General features: G+C 39.5%; 1 protein-coding gene across 1 annotated transcript; it reads left to right on the forward strand.

The window, feature by feature from the left end:
- The first annotated feature begins 756 nt into the window (after positions 1-756).
- On the forward strand, positions 757-4216 carry LOC124865137. The gene is made up of 2 exons (XM_047360102.1): positions 757-1330; positions 3216-4216. The coding sequence occupies exons 1-2, from the start codon at positions 760-762 to the stop codon at positions 3257-3259; spliced, it is 615 nt and encodes a 204-aa protein (XP_047216058.1). The 5' UTR covers positions 757-759; the 3' UTR covers positions 3260-4216.
- The last annotated feature ends 11972 nt before the right edge of the window (positions 4217-16188 follow it).

Here is a 16188-nt window from a genome sequence, read left to right on the forward strand (position 1 = left end):
ACCCCACCATCCGAATGTTGCAGCAGAAATCGAGACTCGTCAGACCAAGCAACATTTTTCCAATCTTCAATTGTCCAATTTTGGTGAGCCTGTGCGAATGGTAGCCTCAGTTTCCTGTTCTTAGCTGCCAGGAGTGGCACCTGGTGTGGTCTTCTGCTGCTATAGCCTATTTGCCTCAAGGTTCGACGTGTTGTAGGTTCAAAGATGCTCTTCTGCATGCCTTGGTTGTAACGAGTGGTTATTTGAGTTACTGTTGCCTTTCTATTAGCTCAAACCAGTCTGGCCATTCTCCTCTGACCTCTGGCATCAACATGGCATTTGCTCCCACAGAACTGCCTCTCACTGGATATTTTCTCTTTTTCAGACCATTCTCTGTAAACCCTAGAGAAGGTAATCCTTATAAATCCCAGTAGATCAGCAGTTTCTGAAATACTCAGACCAGCAATCTGTGCACCAACAACCATGCCACGTTCAAAGTCACTTAAATCACATTTCTTCCCCATTCTGATGCTCGGTTTGAACTGCAGCAGATTGTCTTGACAATGTCTATATGCCTAAATACATTGAGTTGCTGCCATGTGATTGGCTGATTGGAAATTTGTGTTAACGAGCAGCTGGCCGGTGAGTGTATATCAGATTGTTCTAATCTTTATTATCTTTGTAACATTGTCAAGGTAAAGTTGTTCATAATGCATGTAATGTCTTTCAATGATGTCTGCAGATTTTAAAGAAGAGGCTCCTGAAGAACAAAGTCCTGATATGGACCAACAGGAGCTGGAGCTCCTCCACATAAAGGAGGAAAGTGAAAGAATCTGGGCCAGCCAGGATGGAGAGCAACTGAATGTGAAGGAGGAGACTGATGATACCAGGTTTCCAGTAACTGTTGTTCATATGACGAGTGAAGAGGATGAAGAGAAACCTCTGTTCTCTCAGCTTCATCAACACCAGACAGACGACAGAGATCTTCCAAGCAGCAGCTCAACTGACCAGATAAAAGCAGAAATTAAAGTAGAGGACTGTGGAACATCAGAAACCAGCATAAACCCAGATCTAAATACTCATGGAGGCTTTTCCAACTATTCACTGACTAAAGACAGTGAAGATGATGAAGAGGATGTGAAGCATCATGAATCTGAGCTTAAACACTTATCAGACTCTGAAACTGAAGACAGTGAGGAGGATTGGAAGGAGAGCAGGACTCCAGGGTCAGGCAGAAACACTGTCAACAAATCTTTGAGCTGCTCTGAGTGTGGGGGAAAATTTGCTAACAGACGCTCTCTTCAGAGTCACATGACATGTCATCCAAGATTAACGTCTTCAGATTGTTCCGGTAATGAGACTTGTTTCAGAGAAAAGAAAATTATAGATTCACTGACAAATGTCCAGAAAGGTAGTAAAACGTTTAATTGTGGTGAGTGTGGTCAAGGTTTTACCAGGAAATATAATTTAAAACAACACACAAAAGTCCATACTGGGGAGAAACCCTTTAGTTGTGATGCATGTGGAAAAAGATTTGCCTACAAGTCAAATTTAAACATACACATGAGAATTCACAAAGGAGACAAAGCCTTTGGTTGTGATGCATGTGGAAAAAGATTTGTGCAGAAGTCAACTTTAGATAAACACATGAGAATCCACACAGGAGATGAACCTTTTGGTTGTGATGCATGTGGTAAACGATTTGCAGTCAAATCAAAATTAAACACACACATGAGAATTCACACAGGAGATAAACCTTTTAGTTGTGATGTATGTGGAAAAAGATTTTGCTACAAGTCAGTTTTAAAAAAGCACATGAGAATTCACAAAGGAGACAAACCCTTTGGTTGTGATGTATGTGGAAAAAGATTTCACTACAAGTCAGATTTAAACACACACTTGAGAATTCACACAGGAGATAAACCTTTTGGTTGTGATGCATGTGGTAAACGATTTGCAGTCAAATCAAAATTAAACACACACATGAGAATTCACACAGGAGATAAACCTTTTGGTTGTGATACATGTGGAAAAAGATTTGTCTTCAAGTCACAATTAAACACACACATGAGAATCCACACAGGAGACAAACCCTTTGGTTGTGATGTATGTGGAAAAAGCTTTGTGCAGAAGTCAACTTTAGATAAACACATGACAATCCACACAGGAGATAAACCTTTTGGTTGTGATGCATGTGGAAAACGATTTGCAGTCAAGTCACAATTAAACACACACATGAGAATCCACACAGGAGACAAACCTTTTAGTTGTGATGCATGTGGAAAAAGATTTGCCTGGAAGTCATATTTAGACAAACACATGAAAATCCACACAGAAGACAAACCCTTCGCCTGTGATGCATGTGGAAAGAGATTTTCCTGGAAGTCAAATTTAGATAGACACATGAAAATCCACACAGGAGATTAACATTTGCTTGTGATGCATGTGGAAAAAGTTGTGCTTCAAAATCATATTTATACAAACACATGACAAATCCACACAGGAGAGAAACAACATTTGGTTCAGATGCTTGTGGCAACTTCTTTGCCTTCAAGTCATCTTTAAACATACACACAAGAATCCAAACTGGAGAGACACTTTTTTGATGAAATAAAAGATAAACCCTTTGCTGGTTATGATTATTAAGCATAATTTAAGACCCTCTTTACACCATATTGCGTAGGTCCCAGGAAGCAATGTTTTTCCACGTCTGTTATCAGTTTAGCTAGCCAATAGTGGCAGATTCATGGAAGTCCCAGTTGCTTGTTCTGAAAAGCAGCAGCAGCAGCTCGCTTATTTAGTTTGCCCGGGAGTGGATATACACCAGATAGATAGTGGTGAAAAAGTGTTTGCCACCTAAACCTAATAACTGGTTGGGCTAACCCTCAACAGCAACAACTGCAATAAAGCATTTGCTATAACATGCAATGAGTCTTTTACAGCCCTATGGAGGAATGTTGGTCCACTAATTTCTGCAGAATTGTTGTAATTCTGCCACAATGGAGGGTTTTCGAGCATGAACACGTTTTTTCTCAGTTAAGATTATAATACAGTTTTAAAGTCACACATTAACTGTGACTGTCTTATCTTTTTCAGAAGTAGAAAACTACAAGTATAATCAAAGCAACATGTATGATGATTTTCTATGTTTCTACAATTATTAAATGTAATGAAGAGTGGTAATGTTAATCAATTGTGATGTATTCATAAAAATGAAGTGATGTTTTTTTTTTTAGCTATAACTGGTATGAGAGCAAGAAGCAGAGAAATGGTGTGTTAGAAAGCTTGAGGCTGAGCAGATAAGGAGGGCACCATGGCTTGGGAGCCAGAGGCGGCAGAGACATAACATTAGGACGGGAGGGGCAGAGGAGAGCCAGCTCATGGGAACTGGGCATGGATGGAAGGTCAACGAGCAAGATCAAGTCATAACAAGCATGGGAGCGAGAAACGAGAAGCCAGGTTCATGCTGTTTTCATCAGTCTGAAGTTCGAAAAACAGGCAAAAGTCATCGGACCAGGATGGGAGCGGGAGTCATGATGGTCAAAAAACATGCAAAAGTCATAACACAGGGAGCCAGCTGGGGGATGTTTACGACTCTGTCTACGGAGGCCAGGAGACGGCACCGAAAAGTCACGGCGACCATGTAACTCAATGATGGGATAGCCTGCCCGGCAGCAGGGGATGAGCAGTGAGGCTATCTGCACTATAAAAACTCTGCCAAAGAAAGAAACGGGGTCGTTTCCTTGCAGAAGACCAGCGAACAAGATGGGACAAAGAAAGAAGCTACAGATGAATCAGAAGACCGGAGACGCAGCCCCGCTGACAATTCTGCATTATAGAGAGGATCAACCCGTGTGCCCTGAGAAGAGTTGCAACTCAGAATTGAGAATCTGAATTTCATCTGTTGCATTTTTACCAAGACAACTGAAGTGAACTTGGTCAGTGAACAACTGATTGCTCTAAGTTTCAGGCTTCTGGAAATCCTGAACCAACCTCAATTACACCTCAAAGGTTTCCTTCAACTATTCAGGCTCTGGAAGCTACTGACATTTGAAACATATGCCAACAAAGTTTTCGTTTTTTAAATTGAAATTTTTTTTTTTCAACTTTGCCATTGAAACCCCGAGCATCAGTGCCTGTCCACTTAGAGGAAGAAAACTGAAGATTTGCCTCTCATCCAAGAAAACAATCACTTGTGGCCTACTGAAGAAATCACTCCAGTCGGATCCATGGTGAGCCTCCGTCTCCAAAACCTCTTCAGCCTTACCAGTTTCAGCTTTAGGGAAAGATAGGTTAAGTTGATTGATTTATTTCTATTATTCAATTTTGCTGATTGTTAATCTGTTACTGACACCTGCAAAATTAAATAAAGCATATAAAATTCTAGATTTATTGTGAACAATAATTTATTGTGGTGAATTATTTGAGTCACCTTATTTCTGGGTTTTTCGTTGGTGGTAAAAAGTCTTGTTGCTTGGTTCCAAATGATTTTAGGAGGTTTTTTATAGGTTTCCTTAAGCCAAACTTGTTAAAACAATGCCCTTGGGGCTCGTGCTGAGCCACTAAAATCAACCTAACCCATATACCAATTGAAAGTTGTAAAATAGGTAATGAGCCGCCATTAACAGAAGTGAAAATCGCTCCTTTTGGGTTTTTTTGAGTTTTTACGGATGCCGTTCGGCCATAAAGGTGCTGCACAGACGTTCCAGTGAATCATGGACTTGAGATGAGCTGTTTTTAAAACCTTCCAGCAGCAAAGTTTCTCTTCTGCTGTTGATCTTAGATTTGTTGTATATTATACCTAAAATAAAAATGCCCTTGTTTGCCTTAAAAAGCATTTATCTGTAAGACAGGAGTAAAGAGACATTCTGAGTAAAATCATAACCCATCAAAAGGATCAAGCTTTCTAATAAAAACATCAACAGTTATCAAAATCTTCAAAACAGTCAGTAATTTTTTATTCCAACGCAGGGCAACACACACCTAAGGGCAATTTAGAGAGACCAATTAACCTAACAAGCATGTTTTTGGACTGTGGGAGGAAGCTGGAGTACCCAGTGAGAACCCACGCATGCATGGGGAGAACATGCAAACTCAATTCAGAAGGACCCCCCGGCCAGGAGTTGATCCCAGGACCTTCTTGCTGCCAGGTAACAATGCTACCAACTGCGCCACCGTAAAGAAAGACAATTAAATCATTGGATACCTTTGTGTTTTAGAATTTCATATTGATACCATGACACCGTGAAACCAATATATTTACAGTCCAGGTTATCACACCATTGTGGCATCTCTGATTTTACCTACTGTACTGTTCACTGATAATATTTATCAGATTTTCTTCTCTAGTTCTAAGATAAATTTTTTCATAATGCATGTAATTCTAGATCTAGCTCCATCATACATCAGAGATCTGATGGTTCCATACGTTCCTAACAGAGCACTTTGTTCTCAGACTGCAGGTTTACTGGTGGTTCCTAGAGTCTCTAGAAGTAGAATGGGAGGCACATCCTTTAGTTATCGAGCTCCTCTCCTGTGGAACAAGCTCCCAGTTTTAGTCCGTGAGGCGGACACCCTGTCTACTTTTAAGGCTAGGCTTAAAACTTTCCTTTTTGATAAAGCTTATAGTTGGAGTGGCTTAGGTTATCCTGAGTTATCTCTGTAGTTATGCTCCTATAGGCTTAGCCTTCTGGAGGACATAAAGAGACTTTCACCCTGTTCGCTACATTCTCGCACTACTCTCCAATTTTGCATTATTTGCTGTTATTTCAGCTTTTAACTTTGTTCTCTCTTTTCTCTTCCTAGAAGCTACAACTGGCCTGACTCTGTGTCTACCTGTAACACCTTTCTGGATAGGGGCATCATCCAAGCTTCTGCTGGCAACAACTTAATGCTCACCTTCTACCGATGATACACATGACCCTGTCTTTCAGTGTTTAACCCTTTCTCTCTCCTAGACATGGCTACTGACTGAGCTTTTACTCTGACTAACTCTATGTGCTCTCTTTCATTCTCTAACCTTGAAAACTGGCTCAGAGTTTATCTGTTCTTTCTTTCTAGGTGAAACGACTAAAGGAGCTACATCCATTAACATTTACTTTTCCTTCCCATAGAAAGTACTCCTGGATCAGTGCTTCTTTGTTCTCTTTGTGTGTCTGCTCTGTTCTCTCAAACCCCCAGTCGGTCATGGCAGATGGGCGCTCACACTGAGCCTGGTTCTGCTGGAGGTTTCTTCCTGTTAAAAGGGAGTTTTTCCTCTCCGCTGTCACTACATGCATGCTCAGTATGAGGGATTGCTGCAAAGTCAACGCCAGTGACTGTCAACTGTCGCTACATGCAAAAAGATTTTCCCAGAAGTCACATTTAGCCCCACACACAAAAAGCCACACAGGGGAGAAATCCCTTAGTTGTAATGTTTGTGGGAAATGATTTATCCGTAAAACAACTTTAAACCAGCACATAAAAACCCACACAGGGGAGAAGTCTCTTGGTTGTGATAGTTGCGGAAAAAGACTTGCCTACAAGTCACTTTTAAACAACCACATGAGAATCCACACAGGAGATCAACCTTTTAGTTGTGATGGTTGTGGGAAAAGGTTTGCCTCCAAGTCAGACTTAAACATACACATGAGAATCCACTCAGCAGAAAAACCCTTTGATAGTGATGCATGTGAAAAGAGATTTTCAAAGAAGTCCAATTTGGGCAAGCACATGAAAATCCACACAGGAGACAAACCTTATAAGTGTGATCTTTGTGGGAAAATATTTACCAAAAAAACAACTTTAAACCAGCACACAAAAACCCACACAGGGGAGAAATCCTTTAGTTGTGATACTTGTGGAAAAAGCTTTTTCATCAAGCCACATTTAAGCATTCACATGAGGATCCATACAGGAGATAAGCCCTTTGATTGAGATTCTTGTGATAACATTTTTGCCCTTACATCACAATTAAACACAAAAATCCAATTGAAGAGAACAGTTTGGGTGTGATGAAGGTGGTGAAAGCTTTGCCTTTAAGTAAAATCTAAACCAACACACTAGAATTTACAGACAAAAAACTTTGCTGGTTATGATTGCAGAAAAGATTTAATCATAATTTAAGCCCCTTTTAGATCATAGAGCCGCAATAAACATGCAGCATGAACTTTGTCCTTTCACAGCTTCTTTTAGCTGCTCTGCTCTCCTTAGTTGGTTCGTTCTTGGCCTGCTTATATAAGAGCTGGTCCCCTCTGGTGTGGGCCTCTTCATTTGTTCTGGCCCAGCTTCCTCAGGTGTGGTTGCTGTGGCTGTATGTGGACACACAAAAGTCCTCACCAAAACTGCTTTATGCTGTCATTGTGTCACTGAGCTGGTTCGGGTCAGTGGCTGCAGCTTAAAAAAATACTCCAATTTAGGATTGAAACAATCAGATTAATCATGATGAAATAATTGTCAACTAATTAGGTAATTAGGGGGGCCAAGGCTATCTCAGGGGGTCCACAGATTAAAATGAATTTGTTTATCGAACAATCAGTTTCTGTTACCTGTATTTAAGTATATACTAAGTACACAGGAGATGAGATTTGTGTACATAATTTGCAGTTCAACAATGTAACACAAAAAACAAATAAAATGTAAAACAACAGTTGGCATCAACTTTTGAACAATAACACCATTGTGATGAAACTGCAATATTCCAAATGTGGAGCTCAAGCAATGTCCAACCATTAAAAAGTATAAAAAGAGGATTAGAAATGGATATCACACTTAAAACTATTGTAATTGTTATTAATGTTGATGTTCCTGCTTTTATTGGTAGAAATATTGTTGCTTGTATGTAAATAGAATATAATATTCATTCATTTTCTACCGCTTATTCCATAGTGGGTCGTGGGGGAGCTGGTGCCTATCTCCAGCAGTCTATGGGTGAGAGGTGGGGTACACCCTGGACAGGTCGCCTGTCCATCGCAGGGCAGCACACAAACAACCATGCACACACTCAGTCACCTAAGGGCAATGTAGAGTGACCAATTAACCTAACAGGCATGTCTTTGGACTTGTGGAGGAAGCTCCGGAGTACCCGGTGAGAACCCACGCATGCACGGGGAGAACATGCAAACTCCATGCAGTAAGACCCCTGGCCAGGAATTGAATCCAGGACCTTCTTGCTGCAAGGCAACAGTGCTACCAACTGCACCACCGTGCAGCCCTAGAATATAATATATTATTTGTAAATATATCAATAATGTCAAAAGAAAATGTATAAGTTGTAACACATTATCCTAATGTAACCAGTATTAGATCAACAAATATATATATTTTTTGTAGCGACCATCAGGTTCCATCTCTTTGCTCCCTTCTGGGTTTGGACGGATCCAGGTTCCTACGCGCTTACAAACAATGTCCAGATTGGGAAATAAGTTGTGGGGTGCTCCCATTTATTAAACCGCTTTCAAATAGATGATAATCCAACATCAAATTGACAGTCTGGAATAGTAAGCATGAAGGACACTGTGGTAAGTGTGAAGTATAGAGACTAAACATGATAAACAACAGAGCGGTGAAAACCGTAGGACCTTCCCTAAACCAATCCCTCTGCCTTCTCACCTCTGCACCTATATACACCAGAAATTGAGTACTTGTCAATTGTTTTTATTTTTTTTTATTTTCATGCTCTTTTTTTCCCCCTTCTGTTCTTTTTCTAATACTGTATCTGCATATTATATATTTAAAGGAGACCTATATGAAAGAAGCAGGTACAGAACATGCATGGATTTATTCAAAAACAAATAAATGATAAATAAAAAATGTTAAAATAAGGTATATAAAGCAGCTAACTAGTAGGTTTCAGTTAAGTAGAATTGGGTCCTTTCGGATGAGCAAAACAGTTCTGGAAACAGCTGGGAAGAGGTCAGTGGAATCTCCTGGCACTGGTTCTTCTGGCTCACCATCATCCTGGTCAGAGGCAGAGGCCTCTGTGGCTTCAGACTCCTCCCTCAATGGAACTACATTAAACCAAAAATGAGTATTTTCAAAATAAAAACACAACCACAGATTTATCATGAACAACACACATGAGCAGCACATAACATTTCAAAATAATGGAAAACATGAGGTAACTACTCAACTGAGTAGTGATTGTTTCTGTAGATACTCTGACCTGTTGATGGTTGGCTGGTTTGTGTCTGACATTCCCTCTCCTACCTGGTCCCAGGATGGAAGCCATCAGGGCTGCTGAGAAATCTATTTGATTTGCGCCTGATTTGCTTATTTTAAAAGATGTCGTGTATCCTGTCTCCGTGCCTTTTCATTCTCAATCATATCACTCCAAATACTACTTAAACAATGTTATCAATTCCCCTCTTGTTACCTCAAAAAGTAATTAAATGTACTTTGGATGTTGTTTATCTGGTATGTTATGCTCGAGTCAAACAGTTTGTACAGTGTTCCTCTACGCTATGATCCTCTGTATCTCCTCCTTGCCGGTCTCAACTTCTTTACGTGGCTCTTCTTCTTCTTGGGTTTAATGGTGGTTGGCAAAAACCTGAAGTAGTGACTTTCAGCAGAGCTGTTCCAGTGCTATGATGAGCTCTGAAACCTGACTGAAACTTTTCAAACAGGTCATTGCTGTGTAAATGCTCACACATTTGATTAGCAACTATTTTCTCAACAATTTTAAATAAGAATGGAAGATTGGATATAGGTCTGTAATTTTTCAAGTCATCTCGATCAAGCAAAGGTTTCTTAAGTAAAGGTTTAATTACAGCTACCTTAAAAGCCTGTGGTACATATCCATTTACTAAGGATAAATGAATCATATCTAAAATGGGGCTGGTAATCAGAGGGAACACTTCCTTAAATAATTTGGTTGGGATTGGGTCTAACATACAAGTTGAAGGTTTAATTCAATTCAGTTTTATTTATATAGCGCCAATTCACAACACATGTCGTCTCAAGGCACTTCACAACAGTCAGGTACATACATTCCAATTAGTCCTAACCATTGAACAGTGCAGTCAGAGTTAGTTATATATTCAAATTGAATAAAAACTTTTTCTGTCTAAGGAAACCCAGCAGATTGCATCCAATCAGTGACTTGCAGCATTCCCTCCTCCCAGATGAGCATGTAGAGACAGTGGACAGTCACTGGCGTTGACTTTGCAGCAATCCCTCATACTGAGCATGCATGTAGCGACAGTGGAGAGGAAAAACTCCCTTTTAACAGGAAGAAACCTCCAGCAGAACCAGGCTCAGTGTGAGCGGCCATCTGCCACGACCGACTGGGGGTTTGAGAGAACAGAGCAGAGACACAAAGAATACAGAAGCACTGTACCAGGAGTACTTTCTATGGGAATAAAAAGTAAATGTTAATGGATGTAGCTCCTTTAGTCGTTTCACCTAGAAAGAAAGAACAGATAAACTCTGAGCCAGTTTTCAAGGTTAGAGTCTGAAAGAGAGCACATAGAGTTAGTCACAGTAGAAGCTCAGTCAATCGCCATGTCTAAGAGAGAGAAAGGGTTAAACACTAAAAGACAGGGCTATGTGGATCATCGGTAGAGGGTGAGCATTAAGTTGTTGCCAGCAGAAGCTCGGACGATTCCCCTCTCCAGAAAGGTGTCACAGGTAGACACAGAGCCAGGCCAGGTGTAGCTTCTAGGAAGAGAAAAGAGAGAACAAGGTTAAAAGCTGAAATAACAGCAAATAATGCAAAATTGGAGAGTAGTGTGAGAATGTAGCGAAGAGGGTGAAAGTGGTCATTATGTCCTTCAGCAGCCTAAGCCTATAGCAGCATAACTACACAGATAGTTTCAGTTCAGATTATTTAGTTAAACGGCGCTTATTTACAACAATGTCGTCTCAAGGAACCCGACAAAGGGTCCCACCACAGACTGATTATAACCATTGGAAAGAGGCGGTCATACAGGTAGCAGAAATGGAGGGTGTGTTTGCACCTCAACCATAACTGAGCCGGTTTAGGCTAAACCTTAGATGAAACTAATATTTCTGATAGCTCAGGAAGCTTCACAGGATCAAAACAGTCCAAACACAGATCAGGTTCTGCAGTTATTTCTAATGTTGTCTCACTTGCTGAGGATGAAGTAATCATCTTTGGGAGTATGTCAAATATTTTATTTTTAATAGAATTTATTTTATTTAAGAAGAATCCCATAAAGTCATGGCTGCTAAGAGCTAAGGAAATGGATGGCTCAACAGAGCTATGACTCTATGTAAGTTTAGCAACTGTACTAAAGAGAAACCTAGGATTATTCTTGTTCTCTTCTATTAATGATGAGAAATAAGCTGTTCAAGCTTGGCAAAGTGTCTTTTTATACAACAGTAGGCTATTTTTCCACATTAAGTAGGAATTTTCTAGATGTGTAGAGCGCCATTTTCTCTCTAATTTTCTAACATTGTGCTTTAAAGTACGCAGCTCTGAATTAAACCAGGGAACTAGCCTCCTATGATTAATTACCTTCTTTTTCAAGGGGGGCTGCATTGTCTAATGCATCACGCAATGATGAAGTAAAACTATGAACAAGAGAATCAATTTGTGAAGGGGCAGAAACAAAATTATTGCCCTCCACTGTGCTTTTCAGTGATAATGAGGAAATTAAAAGTGGAACAGATTCTTTAAAGGTCGTTACAGCATCGTCTGATAATGATCTACTATAAACTTTCTAATGAAATTTTCTTTCAGGTGTGGAGTACTCGGTTAAATTAAACTGAATGGTTATTAAGAAATGGTCAGACAGGACAGGGTTATGAGAAAATATTGTTATGTCTTTACACTCAATGCCATATAAAGCAGCCATCAAAGCAAGGGGGTCTAAAAGTATAAAAGACGTTTAGTTATTTCACACCTTTTGTTTACTGCATAATTCCATATGTTTCATTCACAATGTTGATGCCTTCAGTTAGAATCCAAAATATAAACAGTCATGAAAATAAAGAGACACATTAAATAAGAAAGTCTATCTAAAACTTGCATCTGAAACAAGTTTAGCACCTTTCTGAGAAGACAAAACACTTACTCGAAGTCTCCAAGGTCCTCAGTGTGAGCCGTGTAAAAACTGTTAAAGTGACCCTTCTTCAAGCATATTTTAAAAACTTCAAAACTAACATCTACAGCTGTGACTGTGAAAGGTTCATCCATGTGAGATATGGAGGTTCAAAATTAAAGCCCCATAAACATGGAAACCTCTCAAATGTATAATGAAGGAAAAAACTATTTTATCTCAGGCTAATTATGTCCAGATTAGGAGGACGCCATGTATAGATGTCAGTGTAAAAATGTAATCCTCATGTAATATGGAATTTCAAAATAAAAGGCCCTCACATTTGTAAGTGTTGTCTATATGATCACCATATCAATTATCATTTGAATATAAAGTTAATCCCAGGATGGTTTCTTGCCAGATTATACAGTAAATCATCTCCAGATGTCACTGTGTTTCTGCCACATGTAATGTGGAATTTGAAAATTACAGCGTCACAAACATATGAATCTTTCCTACATTCTGTTTAATCAACATATTAGTCATAATTTTAATAGAAAATTGTGTTATTTTTGGCTGATTTCTGTTTAGATTAAGAATAAACCATTTACAGATGTTACTGGAAAACTGTCATGAATGTCCAAATCAGGTGAGGCTGAAACTTTTACACTGACATCTGGAGATGGTGGTCTCTAAATCTGGGCTGAAAGCAGTCTGAGATACCAGACAGTTTCACCTTAAATGGTTTATCCATATGAGTTAACAGTCAGTATTCAGATCTCGTTGTTCATTCCATGTGGATCTGGTTCTAAAATAAGTTCCTGATGTAAGGTCACTGTGAAATAAAACGATGGGTAATAATTAAGACCCAGAGGGAGTACCATGAGAACTGATATGTGGTTTTATGGAGACATGCCTCCCCACAAACTTTGTCCTCTGCAACAAAAAGGACCCCCTATATGCAAATATAGGATCCAAACAGAGAGACAGACCCCACTCAGTCGTTCAGAGAACAAACCTGTTCTTCAACCGGTTCATCTGCAGAGCCCCTGCTAGGTCCATCCCCCTCCACACCAGACTCAACATCTCCTCATTCCATAACAAACTTCACACCCTGCCCCCTCTCCATGCTGCTGCATTCCTCAGATTCTGATCCAAAGAAATTCATGCATACATTTGGTTTCATTAATAAACAGAGGCAGAAAATCTCAGACAGTGAAAATCACATCTGGACCAGCAGAGATTATTCCAGATGCTCACGCATAGATGGTTTAAAAATAAAAATATTACTCTTCTGCTTTCACCTTTAATGGACCATAAGGTCCATTGACATGACCATAAATCATTTATATTAAGCTTTCTACTGGTAAATACTTTGAGCTGTTTTTTCTTTGATAGGTTAACAGTTAAATCATGAATATGTTTAAGAAGAAAATGGGCATTTTTACAAGTATGATCATTTTGTCCTATTTTAATCTCATCTGAGGAATAAACTGTGGTTCTGAGAGCTGTTCCTAGTGGTTCTGAGTTACTACATTAATATCTCCTGTCTGATTGATGCCTGGTTGATTTCTCCAGCTGATAAAATGTGTGTGAAATGATTTATTTCTTTTCTGATGAGAGACGTTACAGTTTGGAAACAGTTACAGTATATAAGAGGTAAAGGTCTGGATGTTGCTACACAATTATTCATAATTAATAAACAATGAGGAGTATTTGTTCAAATTTGACACAGATTTAAATCAAACATTTCCTCCAGTGATGTAAAGATGCTGATATAACCCACACATCTGCGACCCTCATGATTCTTCGTGTGACTCAGGAATCAAAAATGTTTGGAAGGATATATTTCCTGATTTATCCATGATATGGTGGGTAATGTTTGTTTTTCTGATATTTGAACATTTTATATCCCTAAATATGATATGAAATTTTGAGAATTAATCACTAATCCATTATTATTTTCACAAATGCAACTTTTCTAGACTAAAATCTCCCTTTATTGCAGTCTACAAGGATTCTGACTTAAATGTAAATGATATCCAAACCTGTTGGAACAAGAAGGCAGGTAGAACTAGAAATATTTGTGTTTCCTTGGAAGTTTGTTCTAATGTTCAAATGTTTTTCAATCTTTGGGGCCTCCTGGCTCATTGCTCAGCATTTTAATTGTTACCTTGTCTCAACACATTTCATCCGTATTTTGAAATATTCACTTTGAAACATCGTGTTTGGAAACAATTGTATAAACACACGTGCAACAGTAATAATAACAGTACATTTATTTCCGGTTCCGCTGGCCCCGCCCCCTCTTCTCAAACACGTGGATCTCTTCCGGGTTCTTCATCCTTTGTTCCCTGTTCGTCAGCAGCCCAGAAGCGGGAGTGTTGATAAAGCTGTAAGAGAGCTGCAGCAGCAGCAGTTGATGAACTCTGGAAAGAAGTCCAGCAGCTTGAGGAACATCTGGTCAAAGAAACTGGAGGGAAGCAGGAGCTCAAACAGCGGCAGGACGCAGCAGAGGAAGAGACACCAGATGATGGATGATGTTTTCCAGCCCAGATTAGGTTTGGATGTTTCCTTCTTCATGCCAACTGTGTGGATGGTAGTTAAAGTTTAGGAGCCGTTTTCAGTCTGCTGGTGGATTATTCCTCTGAATTAGAACTCGTTGTTAGGATAGTGAAACATCAGCAGGAGCTTCTGGAGCCCAGCTCAGAAATATTAGAGTTTGAAACGACAGAGGATCATCTAACTGCGGTGAAGTGAGCCGACGATCGCTGACGGTAGAAATCAGATGCGTCCATCCATGGTGTATTACGGTAGAGGAGCGGTATGGGAGCCGCTGGAAGCACAAAGATCTGTTTGTTGGGAATGATTACAGCTGCAGGAGTTTTGGACAAACATCTCATGTTGTTTTAGTTTCAATATTTGAGGAAGATGTTTAATGCTACTTATATGATAAGTAGTTAATCCATCAATGAATATGTTAAAATATCAATGTTATATTACAACACAGTCATTTATCTAGAGACATTTAAAGTAACCTAAAAATTAATTGATTTATAAATTAATGAATTCTGACTGAATTAATTAAAAACAGCCACATTAACAGTCTGGACTGTGAAAACATTAATTCTTTCATGTTTGGTATTACATTACCTCCATCTCCTGGTAGGTGGTGCAACCGTCTCTCTGCTATCTAAATGGAGAAAATCCATTCAAAGTAACTTCTAACACACTTCCTCAATTTGCAAAGATCATTTGTAGATGTCTATTTCTTCCATCACCTAAGGAGTGCTGGTTTTTGGGCTCTGGTCAAGGTAGATATACACCACAGGACCTTGAATGTGTCTTGAAATGTTGTTTTGTTCACAAACTTTTGTCTGAGCTGCCGCACCCTGTTGGCGGTCAGACGTCTCAGAGTCCCTCCTGTCCTTGGTCCCCAGAAGTGATCACCCTCTATCTAACACTGACTCTTAAAGGAACGACTCTCAAACAGTTTCTAACTTTTAGCTCCTTTAATCTAAATTAGGCAGAGGAATGATTGCAGAGATCAGCGCTGAGGCTCCCGTCTCGGACCGTCGCCATCTGTGAAAGGATGACGAAGAGCCCCAAAAGAAGGTCACATGTAGTTTTATATCCGGCACTCCAATGCAATGGATGTACCCTCCCTCAGTGATTATCAGTAGACTATGTGTCACCATTGTGGTGTTTATCTGGTAGGTTGTGTAGTAGCTGGTGTCCATCCTTAATCTAAATGTTACTGCAGCTTTCTAATCAACCCAGTTCCCGGCTGCTCCACTATCAAACCCAGTGGACTGAGCCACAGGTCATTCATGACGGACCTTGGGCCATTTATCCTTGTAATGTGTGTCGATGAGCTTTCTTATCCTATTCTAACAAAAGGGAAACATTAGAACTTATATTTTATTTCACTATAGTATAAATGGGAATGAGCTAATCTGCTGTAAAACAAATAAGCACATTGCACTTGTTTGTACTCAAACATCTCGCTGAATATGAAGTTCAATAGAATAACCAGAAACTGTTCTGTAATCTTCTTGTTGCTGATGTGGAGAGAGCTCCTGCAGTGCATTTTATATTATCGTACGGACATCAAATATTCTGAACATAAAGCCACAAGCATGGAGTAACACATTAAATAATATCCCTCTTTGATATACAGGTCCTTCTCAAAATATTAGCATATTGTGATAAAGTTAATTATTTTCCATAA

The sequence above is a fragment of the Girardinichthys multiradiatus genome, unplaced genomic scaffold (genome assembly GCF_021462225.1).
Source record: "Girardinichthys multiradiatus isolate DD_20200921_A unplaced genomic scaffold, DD_fGirMul_XY1 scaffold_26, whole genome shotgun sequence".
NCBI lineage: Eukaryota > Metazoa > Chordata > Actinopteri > Cyprinodontiformes > Goodeidae > Girardinichthys > Girardinichthys multiradiatus.

Excerpts from the sequence above, each read along its gene's own strand:
- LOC124865137 (XM_047360102.1), top strand. The coding sequence starts at position 760 with ATGGACCAACAGGAGCTGGAGCTCCTCCACATAAAGGAGGAAAGTGAA. Across the intron at positions 1,331-3,215 it reads AACGTCTTCAGATTGTTCCG|CTATAACTGGTATGAGAGCA; the intron begins GTAATGAGACTT and ends TTTTTTTTTTAG.